This window comes from Scedosporium apiospermum (assembly GCF_000732125.1).
Source record: "Scedosporium apiospermum strain IHEM 14462 chromosome Unknown SEQ_SAPIO_0109, whole genome shotgun sequence".
NCBI classification, from domain to species: Eukaryota; Fungi; Ascomycota; class Sordariomycetes; order Microascales; family Microascaceae; genus Scedosporium; species Scedosporium apiospermum.
In genome coordinates, this window is record NW_015971810.1 from 241,452 (window position 1) to 262,740 (window position 21,289).

Sequence of the window (21,289 nt, forward strand, 5' to 3'; positions counted from 1 at the left end):
TGCAAGTCTCACATCGGAAGCGCGGCGCTTCGTGATTCGCATCATTCATGTGTGTGCTGGCTGTGCGGTGATTCGAATCGTTCATATGTTGATTGACTGCAAGCTCCGAGTTAAACCTGCGGCCGCAAGCTTCGCATTGAATCGAGCTGCTCCAGTTCGTCCCACCTCAATTCCCTGCCGACTCGTGGGTGTCGGCTGAGATTCGCCAACAGCCACGTCATTCAAACTCATGACACGAACGCGCTCCATCATCTGCCTGTCCTCTTCAGCTGCGAGTCTATCCTCAAGTGTTGGCTGGGGAACATGTGGTAAGACTTGATCACCAGGTCGGTATTGGTCGTCCAATTGTCGTTTGTCCTCTTCCGACCAAGCTTTCTCCGGATACTGCGCCAACAACGAGTCGATTAAGCTGACCGCCCGAGTGTCGCGGTTTGAACCTCTCACTTCTTCGCGGCATACTGGGCATGTGAACATTGGAGTGCCAGGCTCTGGCGCTGTCGGGCGATCCTCGAACGCTCGAGCTTGATGTTCGAACCATTTCTTCGCACATGACCCGCAAAGGGTATGAAGGCAGTTTAATAGGGCTACCGGATGGTAGAAGATGCCTTGGCATACCTTGGACACAGTTAGAGGAATTTCGGAAGATTTTGACGTGGATTCATGATATGGCTTACCGGGCAGGTCAGTTCTCGTTCAATCGTATCGACCTCCATGTTCGCGTCCACGAGACTCAGGTAAAACGGTGTGATGACGTTGATCTGTTTATCGTTAAACAGTCGCCGCCCTACAGAGTTGGATCAGGTAAGTGCTATGCAGGGAGATGGCCGTCCATGGCAAGAGAGACATATTTAGGCCGAAAAGGTGAAATAAACACATACAAAGTACGCCGGTGGATATTCGGAAAAAGAAGTTGTATGAACTGGAGAAGGAGGCTGTGAAATTTGAGGGGGAGGTTAGGGTCAGAGATCCAGTCTGAAGGGTCGGCTTGTAGGACCATTGGGACCAAATCCCTTTTTATCGGCCAATGCTTTGTTCTGATGCCCGGTAACCTACGGCTTTCCTAATAGGATCGATGTTTGAGAGATCGTTGTGGGCCACGTCAGTCAGTCTCCGAACTCCATGTATTGGCCCACGACATAACAAGCTGAAGCGTTGTGGCGCAGCCAGCTGTAACGACTGCGGAAGGAATTACACTTTCAGTGGTCCCTTGCTCTCATGCTGCTTCTGATTTGCTGCAAAGCGGCCTCTCCTCTGTTGGCCAGGCTGGCTGAGCAGCTCCTGTCGAATACAATTAAATACAATTAGCAACCCGGTATGCAGCCCAAGGCGGAGCTGAGATGGCCCTGGCTAGTGCGACGCCCTCTCGATTTTCTTGTATTTCGTTCAACGGATAAAATCTTCCTCGAAATATCTGCGGAGCTAGCCTGCTTCTAGATCCAGCTACCGATTTGGCCGCTGTCGATGACAAGAGCCGTGATTGATAACTGGACTAACGGGACACCATAAGCTTCGGTTTTGAACGTTGAAAACATGGGTGGCTTCTTCTGCGAGACCTGCGACCGCGAATTCAACTCCGAAAATGCGGCGAACCAGCATATGGATGCCAAAGATCACTGGGCACCGACGTTTGGCTGCCAAACTTGCGATCGAGAATTCAACTCCGAAAACGCGGCAAACCAACACATGGACGCCAAAGATCACTGGTCCTTTGCCTGCGAAACCTGTGACCGCGAATTTAACTCCCAAGACGCTGCGAACCAGCATATGAATGCCAAAGATCACTGGGCGGCGCCGACGTTTAGCTGCGAAACCTGTGACCGTGAATTCGACTCGGAACACGCGGCGAACCAACACATGGATGCCAAAGATCATTGGGCGCCGACCTTTTCCTGCGAGACTTGTGATCGTGAATTCAACTCAGAGGATGCCGCAAATCAGCATATGGACGCCAAAGATCACTGGGCACCAACCTTCTCCTGCGAGACTTGTGACCGAGAATTCGATTCGGAAAACGCGGCAAACCAACACATGGATGCCAAAGACCACTGGGCGCCCACCTTTCCTTGCGAAACCTGCGGCCAAAACTTTGATTCCGAGGGCGCCGTAGTACAACATATGTATGGCAGAAAACATTGGCCGCCTGGTTTCGTCTGTGACAATTGGAGTTGTTCGACAAGATTCCATTCTGTGCATGCGATGAGCAGCCACCAAGTGCAAGGACACTCTGAGTGGCAGTTGTCGTCAGCAAGACTGAGGAATTTTGAAAAGCTGGACACTGGAAGTGAACCCTACAAAAAATTCAAGCGTGACTTTGATAGCATGTGGCTTCATCCCAACAAGACTGGTTCCGTCCAGGCAATATATCTCCATCGAAAATATGCAACGGAGCCCTATCGCCCGGGATACAAATACCTTTTTCACGGAACTCGGCGGGCATGTTACATTGCAGAGGATCCAAACTCCGCGCTAGGGACATGCTACACCGCGGAATGCAGCGTCTGCCGCATCCTTTGTGACTCTTTCAGGATTCAATTCTCTGGTTAGTCGTATTCTAGTCTTTGTATTCATGCCGGTGAAGACTTTTCACTAATCATGTTTCTTAATTGGAATCAGGTACAAGGACGATGAGAACATATTCGATGTTTGGCCGTGGGATTTACACTACGAGTACCTCCTCAAAGGCCGATCATTATGTGATGAATTCCCGCATCCATTCTCATAAACACATCATGCTTCTCTGTCTTGTTTTTGTCGGCGAATCAGAGAAACTCTATGGGCCAGATTACACGAAGACTGCGCCCAGCCCAGGATATGAATCTGTCACAGCAGCTACTACAGCTGAAAACGGCGCAGTTCTGTACGATGAAACAGTCGTCTATCGAGAAGACGCCATCGTCCCAGTGGGGTTAATTGTGTATACTAGGACGGGGTGGCAGCCCATCATGTAAATGTATCCTTGTTTCACGAGGTTGCCAAATAAAAATGAACAAGTTTTGTAAGATATTCTTAGGTCATACTTAATATTAACTTGAAGGGCTAGCCATGATATAAATTGGGGCCCAATGATAGACAAGGAAGACAGTTGGACACATGACGTCTTCCATTCGGTTAGCCCGTTCCTTGGGAGATCTACCTCACTTGCTGGGTGAATACAGTTTGACGGTCACACTCGGCCTCTGACGAGGACCAAGCAAGCCTCATCTTGTGGTTTCTCGTTGCAAAAGAGCCACTAACCTCGGCGTTTCCTGTCGCGGTGTGACCAATAAATGTCTGGCGTGAAGGGACCCGCCCATAGCCGCCCAAATCTCCAATCAAAAACTCGCAATAAGCGCCTGGTGACCAGTTGCATCACATCACCCTCAAATTGAGATCGAGTCCCGGGGCCTCATGCTTTGTAAAGGTGGGTGGTCTGATTCTATTTCAATCGAGGGAGGATCAAGGACCATTGCGGCTAATTGCGCCGTCGAGGAGCACACACATGTGCTTATTTATGAACAGTCAAGCCCCCCCTACACTCGACCTCCGTCCTCCATACTCTTTCTCTCTTTCTTTAGCCCACCATCCCTTCATTTACTCTACCTACCTAAAATCTAGTATGGCATCTGAAACCTTCCCGTTTAATCGCCTCCTGCCGGAGATACGTCTCATGGTGTGGGAGCAAACTTGGCCCGAGGGCCGAGTTGTCGAAGTCGGCCTTTACGATAATCAAGACTGGGAGGTCCAGTCCGGCGACGAGCCCACAGAGTACATGGCCCTGCGGCTAAGCGGCACTATATCAACTTTCCTTAACCACGACTTTGGCTCACGTATCATCGAGGACCCCGCCATCGAGAAATGCCTCGACCCCATCGCCCTTCAAATTTGCCGTGAATCCCGAGCCGTTACCCTGAGACATTACGTCCGCATGACGCATTCGAAGCTGGGCCGCTCGTTTTACCTTAATCCAAGCCGCGACATCTTGTGGCTCTGCACCGACATGACAGACGGTTATGGCGACCTTGAGCTTTTGAAAGGGTACTACTCCGAGTGCTGGGGAAGGATTAAGAGGCTTCTCGTCCCGTGGGAGGAGTATTCATACGGGTCATATCCTAAGAATATCTTAGCGCAGGTCACCGGCCTTCAAGTTGTTCAAGTTCTACTGGGCGAATATGGCGATGGAGATGTTCAGATGAAGACTGAGAACGAAGGAGAGACAGAGAATCAGGAGGAGGGAGGGGGCCAGGGCGAAATAGAGAAAGAAGGCGAGATGGAGGAGGATGACTCGGATATGGACTTTGCTAGGGAGATGATTGAAAGGGACGGTGCCATAGGGAGGAAGTTCCCATGGACCGTGCAATACATAGACCAGAAGGGGAATGTCTTTTGCCAGTGGAGTAAGGCCCACGGAGTAATCGAGGGTGTTTGCGTCTAAGTAATCTTCGGAGTTATGTACATTATTCAAATAGAGACGGAGGCCATTTTGTCTCGACCCAAGTTAAAACAGTAAGTCACAAGAAAAGTAGATGCAGAGTAGATGCACGAGGGCAGGAGTGCCCCCGCCGGAGCAAATAAACGTACAGTTCTCTTACTGAAACAACATGACTGCTCATCAATACATCTATCCTAAACGGGGCTATCCAAGATGCGCGGCAACCTCAATCTCAATCCTCATGTTGTTGTATAGCCACTTCACCTCCACCGCTGTTAATAGAGGCTGGTGGTTGGGACAGTACTTCCGTAGATTTCGGATCGAGTGCTCGAAAGCCTCTGGCGTGGCGGGCGCAAAGTAGGCTCGAACTTTGTAGACCTGCTCCCAGCCCTTTCCGCCGGCTTTTCTCAGGGTATGTTCCACGTTCTCGAATGCCTGGTCAATTTCCTGCCCAAGGTCTTGAGGGAACTCTTCGGTGATGCGGTCCCAGCCGCCTGTGAGATTGAAGGTTGGCAGTGTTAGCGAATTCGGGGTATGATTGATGCTTTTTTTGAGACTCGGAAGACAGCCTTGGAACGTCAAGCGGAATTCTCACCTTGGCCGGAAATCTCAATCCCGTCTCCGATTCGGACAGCTTGACTGTAGTGAGTGTCCTTCCTCACCCGGTCTCCGAAGCCTTCGTAGCTGAAATACTGTAAATGAGACATGGCCGTTGGTAGTGCTGAATGTCTAAGTCGTTTTCAGAGATGACGGAATCTAACTGTGTCGACGACGGGAATGCTGATGCCTGATCCAAATGGAAGAATGCTCCTCGACCAGCTACCAGGTCCATAGCGCTATATAATTTCACCAGTTATATAGCTCTCAATATATTCTCACCACGGCCACATCTGAATGTTTGATCCTTCCGCACATTGAATCACCTCCTGATTTGTCAGGTGTGGGGAGGGTCGGTCTATAAACGTGCCCGCGTCAGCATTGATTTGTCGTGTTCGTCCGAATCTTGGCATCTTACGGAGGTGGAGCTGTGGCGAAGCAAGAGTTACACCCGTTTTATGGTTTCTGATCTGCGTTGACGGATATTGGGCTGGAGCAGGCTGGCTTCGGACTGCGTTACCCAACGTTTCAATAAGCCTATACAAGCTTCGAGAAAATATGCACTTCAGCAACTTGTAATCAGCAACTCTACTATCAATTAACTTAGTGCGTCGTCCCTCGGGAGATTGCGTCAGTTACTGGAAGTATATATTTTGATGGCCGGCCATACAAAGCCTTGTAACTGGATAACGCAAGTTGTTTGTATTGGTTCAAGTAGAAACGTAGTTCCACCGGCCGGCTACATTGCTGAAGGGTGGAAAAAAAAAGATCCGAGTTCACTGCCTAGCCAAAGCCAATTAGGCAGGCAGATAGGTTTCGCTGTTATTTCTCGGCCAGGTTTGTCTGGGTTGTAGAGTCACGTCTTGAAGTTCAATGCCCGATGAGTGATTGGAAGGCTGATTGGGAGGCTAAAGGGAGAGCGAGCTTTAGTAAACTACTTCAAGTTACGGCAATTCAGCTCTCCTTGCCTTACCTGGCTAATGACTTCTGTTGACCCTCCTGGGGCTTGCTGTACGGGTGTCACACTCCGACTGCCGTTTCCTGCTGCTTTAGACGTCCGTTTCTGGGGCTGAGGGCGTTTCGAGGGTATGGATATCACCGCATCTATATTGGTTAGCGACACCCACATACAGGAGATATACATACACCTCCTTACCTCTGATGATACAGATTGCATCACTGAGAAACCCCAGCCACAAAACCACGGCCATAACCTGGCCAAATCCCCAATTATCATCTTCGTACGCATCGTTGCTGAACGTTTTGGCTTGCGCTCTGGTACGGAACATGGAACGCAACAATGTGATCATGGCATAAGAAAGTGCGGCAGTGAGGTAGGCCGCATAGGCTAACGCCACGAGCCTTTGAGGGTCAAATATACTCCTAGCAATATAGCTAATTCCTTCCAAAGCCCCAAAAAAAGCGTAAAGGATAAAAATAAAAAGGGCTATAGCCGCCAAGATGCCTAGAACCAGGACCTCCTGCGCCTTGAAGCTCTCGGGACGGGGGAATGCCCTCTGAATCTCGCATTGCGCGGCAACATCGTCTCGTAACCATGAGGGCCCGTCGTCCTTTGGATAGAATGGGACTAGGAAGCACACAAGGATGACGATAAACCATATTGCGTGGAAGAACTTACGGCCCGCCAATGGAGATGAAGAGCTGACCTTGAAGTAGGTATGCCATGATACAAGACTGACGAGGCAGATCCAGACCTGATACATCGCCAAGGCGCCACCAAAGCTAGCCTCGAAAATTGGGGCTTCCGCAGTTCGTCGTGCTGCGATGGTAAAATTTACAGCCATCGCATTGATGAAATTGACCTTTAGACTGTGGATTGCGAGTTCGCGGACAATTGCGGGTACTCTAGAACGCCTTTCATGAACCTCGTAGAATGGCCATTGCTGGTTCGATTTCAGGAGAGTCCCGAGCACGAGGGCCGGGCCCAGCGCCCCTGTTACAACTCCCTGAAGGACGTAGGATACCATAGCCTGTGTAATGAGTGAGAATCCTGTATGGTCAAGACTGATGGGTTTGCCTTACGCCGATGCCCGAAAGATCTGGGTTCCCAGTGCCGTAGACAAGGACGCAGATGCTGTTGCATTCCTGGACGAGGAAGTTGATTCTGTCTCGTTGTGGATTTGAGTTCTTAGCCGAATAGTTATACACCCAAGTATTCCCATCGTCTCCATCTCGGTAAAATTCTTCACCGGCTTGAGTAGGGAAGATGTTCAAGTGGTCGACGAGTTGCTGAAGGTCAGAAAATTGACACGGTTCCTCTGCTGCACTGGTTTCCGCGGCAGGCGTCGGGGTCAGCACACTCGACGGCTCAGCCCCTCCTGTGGTGGCGAGCCCTGCAGGGACCAATGCCAGACCGAGCAGAAGAGAAGCTAGAAAATTCAACAAGATCATGGCAAAAACTTGGGTTAGCAGAACGAAATCGCTGTCAAAATGTCTTGTCACAAGTTGACACAACTGCTTTCGGGGCCAGAGCGGGACACAGAAATCAATAAATCGGGTATATTAGAAATGCGAGCGTTCAAAAGATAAGTGGTTTGTTTCTCTTCCTTCCGTCGAAGCCTCTATTTACTCAAAAAGAGGGGTGCGTTGACAAGGCTGCCGGCAGCCAATGAGTGCATCGCGTTGCTTCAGCTCTCAAGCCACGGCGCTAATCCAACGGGCGATTATTTGCAAGGCCGTATTTCGGACCCAGGTTCCGGCGATAAAATTAAGTGCCATAGTCGATCCGGCGATGGTGTGAGGCCTTTATGCGTAGTCTCTGGGACGCCTTTGAACTCCCGGGCTGATATTGCGAAACTGCTGTTCAAGTTCTTAGGTCGGTGAAACTCGGTGAACTTCGGTGAAGTAGTTGAAATTCGAAAGTTGGAGGGGTTTTAGCCGAAGCTGAGGCGGACCTAACCAACTGTCACGTGGCGAAGCAGATGACCAGTCAAGTCTGTCCACCTGTGGACAGGCGTCCCGAGGTGAAATCGACGCCAGCTAAATTCACCGAGGTCTGAAACCTCCAATGAGTCCAATGACTCCAATCCAATCCCAGTCCCCAACTTCGTCTTTCTCCTTGTCGCACCGGCCGGCGACGAAACCGCATATGTCCGCAGAAGGATTTCTCAAATCGATCTTGAAACCACACCAAGACTGTTACTAGCCTCTAGAATTTTGCGCATCGAAACCAACCTCGTGCTCTTGCTTTCGTACCTCCAAACTTCATCCTCTCGAGCTTCACTTTGAATATTCATTCCCCCTCACCTTCGTGTGGCAAAAAAGTCTCGGTGTACAGACGCTGCATCATCTCAATATAGATCTCAATACACCCTGCATCTAAGAATTGTAGTCTTTCGTCGTTCTACGTGCCGTTTCCGCGGGGAGGGGTTTGATAACCTCCAGCAGGGTCGGGCTATCGCGTTGCGACTGGCCCGTCAACCGAGATGCTCCGCCATCCTAAGCAGGCTGCCTGTCTCGTATGCCGCAAGAGCAAGATCAAATGCGATTGGTCTCTGGACCGGAACGAGTGCAAAAGGTGCGCCCAGCTCGAAGTTGAATGCGTCAGGCCGACATTTACCGCGGGGAGGCGAAAAGGCAGCAAGAAGTGAGCCCACCCCGAATGGATTGTTCTGGCCTAGGCAAGGCTAACTGTGACCAGCAAATTAAAAGGCTCTAACAAGGCCCTCTTTCAAATAGAACAGGCCGTCAGGAGAGTCCAGTCAGGAAAGCAGACCTCCGAAGATAATGAAACAATTCTAGCTCTCAGGCAACTCCTAGGCGAGGTTGGGGGCACCTATTCAGCTAGGCCGCTCAACCCGGTAGCAGTTGAGTCTAATGAGCCATCTCGGGTTGATGATGATGCAAATAATCTAGCCTACTCAGATGACGAAGACGAAACTGATGCCTCACCTGAACATCAACCATTCGTTATTGCACACCACCGCGAAGGGAGCCTCACAGTGGACGACGCCGAAAACCCCCTACAGCTTCTTGCTCGGGCATCCAACTTGCAGCTGTCTCCCACCGCCAGTGGAACAGGCAACTCGCCCGGTCTTCCGGGTTCCCTGGTCCATCCTGGTGCTAGGAATCAGCCCCACGACGAGGATGACGGCGACTCGGAGATTCAGTCCTTCTTCACGGGCGTGCGGGTGAACCTCGATACCGGCGAGGATATTGACCCAATTGATATGGGCTTAGTGACTGAACGCGAGGCGGAGGAACTGTTCGATTAGTAAGTCTAACGCGGTAGGATGAAAGATTCCATCGTATATGAGTACTCATACTCACGTATCACACTAGCTTCCACAAGAACCTCGCCCATACGCGATGGGGACTGGACCCCAAGCTTTATACTGTCCCCTTTACGCGTTCACGCTCCGCCTTCCTCTTCACCTCCATAATGGCTGCCTCGGCTTTGTTTCGCTTGCAGGACGGCGCTCTGTCCAAGAGGTTGTCGAGACACGCAAAGAACCTGGCCCATAGGGTAGTGGTCCAACAACACAAGTCGGTTGAAATCGTACTCGCATTCATGGTGAATGTGCCTTGGATGTTCCCGGGCCATCATAGTAGTGACGACGAGACGCCCTGGTATACCGCCATGGCCACTAGCATCGCCATAGATCTCTCTTTACACAAGCTCCTGGTCCCCGCTGACATGCCGGCCACGGCTGCGGACGTTACCCGCGGAGATTGCGTCGACCCCCGGACGGCCTTGGCCATGGATGGGTTCGGCCAGGTTGATCCAGCCTCGGAGTTCGGGCGGAGACTACTCCGACGAAGGGAAAGATGTTGGATTGCCCTATTCGTGCTCGAGCGGGGCATGTCCCTTGCTCGCGGGCGCAACTTTACCGTTCCCCTCACGCGATCCGTACGAGACTGCGACCAGTGGCATAGGTCCGACATTGCCGACTCGCAGGATAGCCATCTTGTGTCCATTGCAGTATTGCGCCGGGATCTCGATGGGGTTTTCGCCACAGTCCGCGCCATGTGTGACGGCTCGCAGAAGAACAACGCTTCCGACAGCTCTCTCATAGCGCAGTCTATCCAGGGCATAATTGAGAGATTCTTCGACCAGTGGCATGCGGACTGGGGCATGTCCATCGGGTCCGGTCCGCAGGGGGAGCTACCCCCGTACGTAAATATCCTCGTGGCTCACACAAGGCTGTCCATCTACAGCGGCGTCATCAACCATCCCACCGCGCCGATCGAGGTGAGGCAGTTCTTCAGGACGGCGGGCATGTCTTCGGCTCTCACGGTCCTACGTGTTGCCATTAGAGGCGAAACCGTGCTGCGCTCGATGCCCAACAACACCGCCATCATGATCACATTTGCGGCCTGCTTTGCCTTGACGATAAGCGCCTACGCGAGTGGGAGTTCTAACCTGGCTCCGAGCGTCAGGACTTTGATAGAGGAAGCGGCAGGTGTGCTTGAACGCGTCGGAAACACGACGCCGCATCGGAATGGACTGCCTTCGCTCTACGGTCGATATCTCCGAATCATTGTGAAGAAGGCAGCTACGGCAGCGGATGGACACTCAACGGCTCCTGTCGCCGCCCCACACCCTGCGCCCGCTGCAATCATCACTGGCGGCAACCGTGGTGAAGGCAGAAGCAATGATAATAATAATAATAATAATAATAATAACAGCGGCGACAATAACAACCACCAATTCAACCTAGTACCTGCACCCGGGGTAAGCCTAAGTCTCCCCCTCGCAGACGCGGATTACCTCAACCCGCAAACCCAGCCCCAGATGACCTTTTCGGCGATGTCGGATGAGCAGATCATCGAGATTCTTAACCAGCCTCATAACGCTTTCGATCCAGCCGGTGCGAACTTTTTGTGGGAGGACATGAACAACTTCGAGGGTTTGAGTTGGCCCAACATGCACGGTTTCAATTTCTGATGCGATGCACGGGATGGGTAGATTCAAGAAAGTCCTCATGTGCTTAGCGGCTTGTGAAATCTACTGATTGCCAAGGAATGGAAGCAAATAGACCGGTCAGGGTTGTGATTTTAGTTTCTAGTCTTTAGTTTTTAGTCTGCGGCGGTGGAATTAGATTGGGCAGAGCGATAAAAAGCTCCGTCCTCGATTTTCCCTGACCAAGGGGGTGAGCGCTGGATCCTTCAATCCTCGCCCCGCTGCAGGGCTGTGTGCGGTCCTGCCAATGAGACGACGTACGCCCCTGGTGTGCGGCTCTTCCCAACACAGGAAAACCAAGGTCGATTGGCATATGGAGAGGGGACGCGTACAAGGTCAGCGTAAAGTACAGATTAGAGGCTAGCAATGCTATAATTCACCGAGTTGAGGACCGTGGTGCTGGATTGTTTCACCATCCAGGTTTAAGTCGTATCCGTGCTGGTACAGTGTCCCTCCACTTCCAGGTCTCGTTTTAGGCTTTCTTCCGCTTCAGCGCCTGTTCCGAATGCTCGGCCTTCGTCTCTGAGCGGCCACCGCAGTATCCTCGTACTCGGCTCGGTCTCGCATCCTCTCCCATTCTTGCGATCAATTGCCAGCTCATCTTCTATATCACCCGCCATGCCGCTTTCCTTCAGGTTCGAAAAAATGAATAGGAATACCAACATCATAGCTTCTTCCACAAACCATGAATTCAGCCAACTCCACCGACGGGTTTGACCCATCCGCTGCCGGCCATGACACGTTTGTCTTTAGCCTGTATCAATACACCCCGTCGCTCCCAGCAGCTATTATCGCGGTCTCCCTCTTCGGTGCCCTCACCGCATACCACGCATGGCTGGTCTTGCGGCATCGATCTCTGTATTTCACAGCCTTCACCTTAGGCGGTCTCTGTACGTTCGGCAGACAGCACGCCTTCATTTCCCCATTCCCTAAGCTAATCCTTTCTTTCCATCTTTTGTTCCACGCTACAACAGTCCAAGCTCTCGGTTATACCGGCCGCATCTGGTCACATTTCGACACCACGGCCCTCGGCGGGTTCATCATCCAGGCGATCCTGATTCTCGTCGTCCCCGCTCTCTACGCAGCCTCCATCTACATGATTCTCGGCCGTCTTGTCCATGGCCTCGATGCTGAAGCCCTGTGCGTTATCCCTCGTGCTTGGATGACCAGGATCTTCGTCACCGGGGATGTAATCTCGTTCGTCATGCAGGCCGGCGGAGGTGGCATTCAATCAGCTGGCAGCTTGGACATGTACGAACTTGGTGAAAAAATCATCATTGTGGGCCTTTTCGTGCAAATCGTCGTCTTCAGCATCTTCATCGTTATTTCCCTCACTTTCCATCGCAATGTTGTTGTCCGCCCGAGTCTCCCCTCCCTGTCCCGCATCCCCTGCTGGAAGCGTCACCTTTACGTCCTCTACGCTGCTAGCTTCCTCATCCTAGTCCGAAGCATTTTTCGCGTCATCGAGTACCTCCAGGGAAATGGCGGCTACCTGATCTCGCACGAGGCCTTCCTTTACATCTTCGATACCCTCCTAATGGTTGCTGTCATGGTCATCCTCGCCATCTGGTATGTCGGCGATCTTGAGCATAGTTCCGACTTGTCCCGTGATACCAAAACCGAAGGTGAGGGCTTAGGTCCCTATACCTATGTCGAAAGTGATACGGATAGCTACCAACACCTACCTGTCGAGATGCGACGGATCGTCTGATGATATTGCATGGTACGGAAAATATAAATTGACATTCTTGCTCCTCTAAATGGGGCAAGATGCTGAGAATGTTTACTTGAGTTTGTATATAATTCAGCGGCATCCACGCGTTCAATGATAGACTTCATTAGCCTTCTTCCAAAACATAGATGAAGACCCGTTGAGACGGAAGTAAGGTCTAACTAAACAGCGATGTTTTAAGCTGCAAGGTTTCTTGCGGCCGTTTTTAGAAGCACCTCCGATGAAGTACTCAATCAGAACCAAAACCTTTTCTTTCTTTTATTCATCACGTAAACTGACCAAAGGCCCATCTTGCCATGGCTTGCCCCCTGAGAAATGGCGCGTTTCCAGCGAGTTGAAGAAATCTACCGTCTCTTGGGGCCCGACGTCATTTCTTAAATTGTTACAGTCATGACCGCAATGGCACCAAATCAGTAGCTGCTACCCGCCGGCAGCCGCCGCAACAACAAAACCTTTTATTAGCTTGTATTTTTATAAAATGAATTAAGTTGACTTTATTTTTTTCTTTTAAAAAAAAAAAAAAAAAAAAAAAAAAAAAAAAAGAGAAAAAGGAAAAAAAGTCATTTATGATTAATTACTTATAACTGTACTAGAAAAACGCCCAAGGCCGTTCCAAGTGACCTTGGTGACTAATATTTATTCTAATAATGTTGATTGGAGGCATCGAGCTCACATGACCGGGATCAAATTGTAATGAGAACGAGTCGACCTTTCCAGTCATCGGTTTCGTCCCGAGTTTCGGAATCTCTCGACGCGGAAGGAGTCTTTGGCCTCCCTGAAAATCCCCTGTGGAAACTTTATCATCATTGGCATAGCGGCAATTTCTCTTTATAATTCCACTAATCTGTATTTCAGCAACCGCAAGGAATGGACGAGAGTAAGACTGTCCACTCCAACCCGCCGCACTCAGCGAAGAGGCCCCCGGACTGATGACTTGCCTTCCACAGACTCAGCTCCGCTGGCAGTCTCGGCTACTGCAGATGTTACTACAGATCAAGTCGACAAACCCATCAGAAACACCCACAAGAAAACAAGGACAGGCTGTAAAACTTGCAAGAGGCGAAAAATCAAGGTTCGAACTCGTCCCTATTCTCCATCGCCCTGCCGAATCGTGGCTACTCCCGCTTCCACGCCGCTGCCGTTTTCTCAGCCTGTTAGTAACCCGTCTTAATCTTAGTGTGATGAGCGCCGCCCCTCTTGTCAAAACTGTACAAGGCGTGGTATCTTTTGCCAATTCCTGGATGCGAGAATGCATACGCCCTCCTCTGCGGGACCCGCCGGAGCTGAACCTCCCCTGAACCTCCTTGACCTGGAGCTCCTACATAATTTTACTACTGCAACCTACACCACGCTCAGCAGCGATTGTACTATCCGGGAGTTATGGAAAACGGACATCATACGCCACGCTGCCAGGCACGACTACGTCATGCGGTCTATCCTTGCCGTCTCGGCGTTGCACCTCTCCCAGTATCGCCCTGAGAAGAAGAATGACTACATTGCACATGCATACCTACAGCACCAAGCTGCGACGCACACTGCCGTTTCTCTGATGAAACAAATGGACGGAACCGAAAAATGCGAGGCGTTGTGGATCTTTAGTATTTTAACCATGTATTTCGGTACGTCCACCCGGGTGCATCCAAGTTCAACCCGTACCAAGGATAAAGCTGCTAACAATATTTCTCCACGTCAGCTTTGGGGTGCCCTAGAACCAGTAATACCTCACTGCTCATCGGTGAGTCCGCGTTCCCTGACTGGATTTTCCTGCTCAGTGGCGTGCGCAAGCTACTGTACCGACTACAATCCAGTAGCTATTCTGGTATGCTCTCGCCGATCTTGGCCCTGGGTGCGAAGCGGTGGGAAATATCACACGACCCCAAATTTACAGAGTCGAAAGTGCTCGATAGCCTCGGAGATTTAATGTCGTCTACTGTGCCAGACGAATCGCTTCGCGGTATCTACTCTGAGGCCATCTGCGAGCTCCGAGGCCAACTCAACTTGGCCCTGTCATCTTCATTCCAGAGCCTGGACATAATGGACGCGTTTGTCTGGCAGTTTACGGTCGCAGAAACTTTTATGCCACTCCTCCAAGTGCCAACGCAGGAAGCTGTAGCGATATTTGCGTATTTCTGTGTTGTGTTGAACAAATTGGAGGGGAACATGTGGCTGCGGGGATGGAGCAGCTTCTTGATGTCCAGGGCCTGGGAGATCTTGGACGCAAATCATAGGGGGTGGATTAGGTGGCCGATTGAGGAGATTGGATGGATAGCCCCTTCAGGCCATGGCAATTAGTAGATTACTAGTTTCCTCGGATCGAATTACAGAGAGGAGATTTCGTTCTGGTAAATTGCCGGAGGTGGACCCATACTCTCTCTTCCCAGTGGCTTGGGGTCCTCATGCGTGCCCCTTCTCAGGAGGTGTAGGACACAAGTAGCTTACGAAAGTAATGAGTCTGTCTGTCCCTTGTTCGGTGTCAAATTTGTGGGACCACCGCTCGTACTCGGTCCGAGACTCGGGTTCTCGTCACGCAACGTGGCGCCGAGTGGGGGGACATGCGAGGAACAATGAGTTAACGTGCAATGCGAACCCACGCCGGGGGATATCTGAGTTTGTACACTACTTTGTGAAGACTGCGAGGATACAAGAATATGCAAGGCCCGTGGGATTTAGTGTAGACAAAAGTCCTAGGGTTGGGATGGAACGTCTCTGGAATGTGAGATAGTACCACAATGGCACCTCTGATCTCCATCTCTCTCTCTCTGCCATGGCATGGGAATAGTTCATGACCTAGAAATCAGTACCAATCCCCAATCCAAGGGTTGGCCCAAATTCTGCGGGGATCGATGGGATCGACCTTAGATGCAAGCACTATCTTAAATTCACCGAGGGCTCTCAGAAAATGGTGGCCTCTTTTCTGCCCGCCTGTGTTTCTAAACTCGAATACTGGTAATTACAGGCCTGGATGGACGCCTAGGTAAGATTCGTATCGGTAATCCCGGAGTTTCTTTTAGTATATCTAATGTACTCTACGCAAGACGCTGTGGCGACCTAACGAGCTACTTCGTAATAGCCCCATGTCTGATCAAGCGCGGGGCCGAAAGTTTCAGTCCTCGTACCGAGTACGAGTTTTCGGATCGAGTTTGCAGCACCGCGCCTCCGTTCCAGCGTAATATTTAAGGTTAGCCCCAGTTTCCCACTCGCGAGAGACTGCCGGCCCTTGAAAAGGGGAATCTGCATTTATATTAAGCCTTGAGCACCCAGTCTTGATTTCTCAGGTCTCCCTCACATAAGCCAGCCATTCTTCTCATAGATCCGAGATCGTCCGCACCGAATAATGGACGCCTCAAATTCCACTCTTGTCGACTCGGGAGCATTCGATTTTAAGCTTTATCGGTACATTCCATCCCTCCCGGCGGCCGCAGTGAGTGTCGCTGTTTTCGCTGTCCTGACTGCTGCGCATCTATGGAGGCTACTTCGTGCAAGAGCATACTACTTTTCGGTATTCGCCCTCGGTGGACTTTGTATGTATAGGATTCTACACTTTCCAGTGGTTAGTTACCATCAGCTGACTTTTCCCTTTTTATCCCCAGTCCAAACCGTTGGATACTGTGGTAGAATATGGTCCCACTTCGACGACGAGGCTATTGGCGGCTTCGTTATGCAGGCAATCCTGATCCTGGTTGCGCCAGCGCTCTACGCAGCCTCGATATACATGATTCTCGGTCGGCTAATCCGATCACTCCGTGCCGAAGATCTCTCTTTACTACCCGTTCGATGGGTAACGAAAATCTTTGTTTGTGGCGATATTGTCTCCTTCACCCTACAAGCAGGGGGCGGCGGTGTTCAAGCAGCAGGGACACTGGAGCTTTACGAAGCTGGAGAGAAAATCATTATTGCTGGGTTATGGGTGCAAATATGCTTTTTCAGCTTTTTTGTTGCAACGTCTGTACTGTTCAACTACCGGATGACAAAATTGCCGTTGGAAGACTCCAGGAGGAAGGGAATTGCGTGGCAGCGCCATCTGAACGTGCTGTACCTGACCAGCGCAATCATCCTTATCCGGAGTATATTTCGAGTCGTCGAGTACTTACAAGGGAATAAGGGTTATCTAATATCTCACGAGATATTCCTGTACATATTTGACACACTACTCATGGCTGTAGTGATGGTGGTGTTCCTAGTATGGTATATTGGGGATTTAGAAGGACAGAGTGGATTTGACGCAGAGCCCCTGCACTCTTCCGAGGATGCAATTCAACTTCATGGGCTAAAAAAGGGGGTTGCTTGATAGAACATACATCGCAAATAGACTACAATATAGACATCTACCAGGACAAAATTAGTAACCAAAGTGAGAGGCCCAGTAGCTTCTAGTCACAGCTCGCCAGCAGGCGCGCGCGAAGTGCCGCCGTAGACAAACAAAAACACACGATTATTCGCAGGTTTCCGGTCACATCGTGACGCTTTTATCTCGTTGAGACGGCAGAAGTGCTGCCCTGTGGATGATGCAAACTCACCGATAGGGCAGGCAGCTGTGGCCGCGGCCGAAGCTTTTGGCCTCTCCTTTCTCTCTTCCTTCCTTCCTTCCTTCCTCTCTCTCGTTTTCTTTCCTACATGTTTTTGTTTTATTAATCCATATAAAAACCACGTGGTACCCTCCTGCAATCTTTCAGAAAAGGGACTGTCAGCCTTACAGAGTACGCCAGGAGCATTTGGGACATGTCCCAACAAGGAGGGCCCGAATTTCGCTCCGAGTCCGAGGACCGTCGCCTTTATGCGAAGCTGAGAGATAGCATAGCCGTGGCCGAGCCCACTTTGCATCACTTTAATTTCCGACAGACGCACGGCCTCGCATTGTGTGTGGGGTTAATCCCTGCCCTGGCTGGATCTGAACCACGCCAATGGTCTAAGCCTCGTCGTCGGCGAACTGCACGCTGAGTGCGCTAGGGAAAAAAAAAAAAAAAAAAAAAAAAACCTCCTTGGAATGACCGGTCTGGTCGCCGAAGCTGCGACGGATGAACCCCGGATCCCAATTATTCGACAAATGGGAGAAAAAGAAATATAAATTAGAATGGAACTCTCTTTGCTATCTACTTGTTTGAGGACAGGGCCAATCCATGTCACGATCGCCATCAAAGCATCTGCAGCGCCATGTTTCGCCGGGCGGCCTTGACCCGCAGTCTACTTATGCAACACGTTTAACATTTACCCGCGGGACTGCGTCACGACCATTTTATTACCACCTTGAACGACAAAACTAGAGCCAGCCTGCTCCTTGCCATTCACGATAATTATGGTTTCGTTTCTTGGGACCATGAGCGGGCTAGGCAACAACACCTCGCCATTAGTTCCCGCCGGTGCGGTTACGACCATCTTAAGCAGGCCGTGGCAGTCGAAGCTCCACTCCACGTCGACGTTGCCCCGAGTTGTTGGTAAGCTTCCCTGCGCCGATCGCAATCCCAGAGTCAGGGGGGCGACTCGGAATTTGGACCAGCCGGGCATAGTAGGTTGAGCCCCCAAAACATACCGGGAGAGTCCCTCCGTGGGGCCTGCCGCCCAGCCGTGGCAGAGACGGGTAACCAGACCAAGACCGGGTTTTCCATCCTGATCGAGCGTCTCCCAAAAAGTACCCGTATAGTTGGCGTTTTGCTCCTGGGCCATGGGAAGCCAGAGGGAGTGGAGGAGCTCTAGTGCTCCTTCAGCATCGCCAGACTGGAGGATGGCCCGGAGGTGGTACGATGACGCGTAGGGGCTGATATAGGGTTGCCATCCGGCGCTGATGGCAGCGCCCGAGAAGGCCAGGGGACCTGCAGGGCGCAAGAGCTTGCGGAGCGAGGCAAGGATAGTCGTAGTGGAGTGGTTGGGGTCAAGGTTGACGCCCGCCAGAATGGCGATGGCGTTAGCGTCCTGGGCGTAGGCATCCTTGAAATCCTCAGATAGATAATATGCTTGGAGGTCATCGCTCCAGAGGGCTGTGTCAATCGCTTGGCGAAGGGCGTTGAGGCGCCCCTCGTATACAGTAGTGTTGATGCCGACATCCCCCAGCATCCTGATGCACTCCTGCAACGAGTAGGCGTACAGAACATTGAACTTAGTGACAACGCCTCTCTGCTGGGGGTCGTAGTAGTTCCAATCGCCCCCGAAGGAGGCATCGGACACGTTGAATAGACCATTCTCCGGCAAGACCTGGGAGTCAGCCCAGTCAAGCATGTCACGAACCGGGGTGGCCCATTTCCTGGCAAAGTCTACGTCACCCGTGTGCATGTAGGTGGAGGCGATGGAGGTTAGGAAGTTGAAGGAGTACCCGATTAGGCCCGTCACAGAGCTGTTTATACGCTCTGATAAGGGCTCCTGCTGGATCTTGGCCGTTGGGATGAAAAAGCCGAGGGTGGTCTGATATGAGCCAAGGAGGTCGAGGGAGCCAAGGATAAACTCGAGGCCGTGGGTACTGACGAGGGCCGCGCCGCCTGCAATGTCGAGGTCGCCCGTGTAGGCGATGCGATCGCGGCGCGAGCCATCAACGACGGTAGCGTGCGGGTTGGACCCCATGAAGAAGTCGGCTAGGTATGACCTGTCCGTCAGTGAGTGTGCGTAGATGAGGTCACCTGTCGGACTGGCCACGGCCAAATCGCGGAACAGGGATTGATGACCAAACGAAGCACCGAAGCCGAAGGAGCCGTAAAAGCGCTTCGTTTGCGTTATCTGAAACACCTCGACATCGTCAATCAATACGCTGATATCTGTCATAGCCACCTTAACCTGCACCGAGTGCCACTTATCCAGAGCGACAGACGCATTGACAGGGAGAGCAGAGGACTGAATCACATCATTCAGCGTCGTAGACCCAGCGTGAGCGGTTACCTGTCGAGCCTCTACGTCGCAGGAGATGTAGATGCCTGAGTTGAGTGTGTCAGATAGCACTGTAAAGCCGAAGCCACCGGTGAGAGGCTTCACCTTGAGCGTCATATCGTAGTACATGAGCTGGGCGGCCACCGCTGAGCCAAGAGTCTGCGGGGCGAGGCTGTTGACTAGTGTGCCGTCAGACGAGACCTCGACGAAGTCTGGGATGGTGTTGGCGGGGATCTCAGTCATCTGGATGGTTCGTGCGCCGGCAGCCCAGATTCTGTTAAGGTCTTCGTCGGAGCTGCTGAAGGTTCCGGGAAGCTCCGTGATGGGTGTGGTGTGTACCGTGGGGCGGACACCGACCTTTTGCAGGGTCAAAACGCCGGGCGAGGACAGGTTGAGCTTCTGATAGCGGAATGCGCCCTGGATGAGGCGATCCTGGACGATTTTAGGACCAGGGCTGCTGCTGATGGTATACCTCTTTACTCGGTTTGTGTTCATGGCGGCGGCCAGAGGGAGTGGCCCATCTGACTAAAATTCGGTCAGCGTTCCCGTTGAGGATACCTGGTCCTCGTCTCCTCAGACTCTAAGAGTGTGCGTTGTGGTTGGCACGTACCATATAATCTCCCAGGGCAGCCTTGCTTTCGGCGTAAGTAATTTCAAACGTAGACGTGTCGCCCTCTGACTTAGCAACCACGAACTCCGGGATACCCTCGACGCTATGTCCGTAGTCGAGGATGAGAATGGCAGGGCTCCCAGCCGTGGCCGTCAAGGTGTGAGTATTCCCCTCCGCATCCGGTGTGATCAAGTCCGGTAACTCCGAGCGGGGAAAGAGCCTAGCCGATGCTCGGTGGGCAAAAAGCCAAAAGAGCAGGGAAGGCCAGCAGACAAACATCGTAGTTGTATTGAAGCGAGAAGGGAACGAGATAAATGAATAGTGGGCGACAAAACCTGCAGCGCAACAGTAACAATCAACACGATGTAGTGAAACACCCCGGCGTTCTGACACTACTCAGTTAATTTGTTGGCACGGCGGTGGTGGTAGGGGAGGACTTTATGTAGTAAGGGAAAAGGCTTGAGCAAGTGAGCCGTCCATACCGGCGCATGTTGATATTGATATCAAGAGATCCGTGGGCGCCGAATGTCCGATCGAAGCCTGAACCTTGCCGGGTATAAACTGTAGAATCGAGTTAGTGTCCCCGTCCTGTTCCTGTTGGCTGTGTTGTCGAATCTTCGAGGTCGGACGTCGTACCGAATGCGAGCATCAGGTTCTGGCCCGACTGTGGCGTCGCGCCGCGTGGACTTGGGCTTGTTTGTTGTGGGCAAGCGGTGGTGTACTGCGCCGCACCTGCTGGACTTAACCATTCCATCTGTCCGCCATTGCCCATGCGTCCGGACGCTGCTTCGCGGTATACCCCACCGAGTTGGTGTGAGAGAATCAAACGGGTTTGGGACTGACATGGAGTATTATTGTGATGGCTCCTATGGCTGGTTGTATGGGCCACCTTAGCGCCGGACGGATCTGGTCCCGATACGATTAGACTTCTTGATCTTGCTCTCGCCGTCAGATGACAAAATTTCCGATGGCTCGGATTGCAAAGCTAGTTGCCGCAGTACGAGAGCAGCCTACGCCAGCACAAGGAGGGAATTTTTGGCCACCGGGATTGGAGGCAATCCCTCTTTCCCCTTACATAAAAAATTTAAGACATGCGAGTGCTGGGATGTGAAACCTCTCCGGGGATCTTAAACGTTAGTGCGAGAGATCATTGCCACCACCTAACATATC

The 21,289-nt window shown here is 51.7% G+C and overlaps 6 protein-coding genes and 1 pseudogene across 6 annotated transcripts; 5 read left to right on the forward strand and 2 right to left on the reverse strand.

Moving 5' to 3' along the window:
• Positions 1-1,530: 1,530 nt before the first annotated feature.
• SAPIO_CDS6982 (uncharacterized protein) lies at positions 1,531-2,722 on the forward strand (the record flags this gene model as incomplete). Its single annotated transcript, XM_016788936.1, has 2 exons — positions 1,531-2,117; positions 2,614-2,722. 2 exons carry the CDS (start codon positions 1,531-1,533, stop codon positions 2,720-2,722), a joined length of 696 nt encoding a protein of 231 aa, XP_016641460.1.
• Positions 2,723-3,646: 924 nt separating this feature from the next.
• SAPIO_CDS6983 lies at positions 3,647-4,411 on the forward strand (annotated as a pseudogene; the record flags this gene model as incomplete).
• A 201-nt stretch (positions 4,412-4,612) lies between these two features.
• On the reverse strand, positions 4,613-7,417 carry SAPIO_CDS6984 (uncharacterized protein; the record flags this gene model as incomplete). Its single annotated transcript, XM_016788937.1, has 5 exons — positions 4,613-4,902; positions 5,424-5,433; positions 5,979-6,109; positions 6,162-6,996; positions 7,049-7,417. 5 exons carry the CDS (start codon positions 7,415-7,417, stop codon positions 4,613-4,615), a joined length of 1,635 nt encoding a protein of 544 aa, XP_016641461.1.
• Positions 7,418-8,451: 1,034 nt separating this feature from the next.
• On the forward strand, positions 8,452-10,913 carry SAPIO_CDS6985 (uncharacterized protein; the record flags this gene model as incomplete). The annotated part of the gene is made up of 3 exons (XM_016788938.1): positions 8,452-8,543; positions 8,667-9,239; positions 9,308-10,913. 3 exons carry the CDS (start codon positions 8,452-8,454, stop codon positions 10,911-10,913), a joined length of 2,271 nt encoding a protein of 756 aa, XP_016641462.1.
• Positions 10,914-11,613: 700 nt separating this feature from the next.
• On the forward strand, positions 11,614-12,639 carry SAPIO_CDS6986 (RTA1 protein; the record flags this gene model as incomplete). Its single annotated transcript, XM_016788939.1, has 2 exons — positions 11,614-11,818; positions 11,903-12,639. 2 exons carry the CDS (start codon positions 11,614-11,616, stop codon positions 12,637-12,639), a joined length of 942 nt encoding a protein of 313 aa, XP_016641463.1.
• Positions 12,640-13,909: 1,270 nt separating this feature from the next.
• SAPIO_CDS6987 (Uncharacterized protein) lies at positions 13,910-14,952 on the forward strand (the record flags this gene model as incomplete). Its single annotated transcript, XM_016788940.1, has 2 exons — positions 13,910-14,279; positions 14,354-14,952. The coding sequence occupies 2 exons, from the start codon at positions 13,910-13,912 to the stop codon at positions 14,950-14,952; spliced, it is 969 nt and encodes a 322-aa protein (XP_016641464.1).
• A 2,913-nt stretch (positions 14,953-17,865) lies between these two features.
• SAPIO_CDS6988 (uncharacterized protein) lies at positions 17,866-20,398 on the reverse strand (the record flags this gene model as incomplete). The annotated part of the gene is made up of 2 exons (XM_016788941.1): positions 17,866-20,034; positions 20,120-20,398. The coding sequence occupies 2 exons, from the start codon at positions 20,396-20,398 to the stop codon at positions 17,866-17,868; spliced, it is 2,448 nt and encodes an 815-aa protein (XP_016641465.1).
• Between the last annotated feature and the right edge of the window lie 891 nt (positions 20,399-21,289).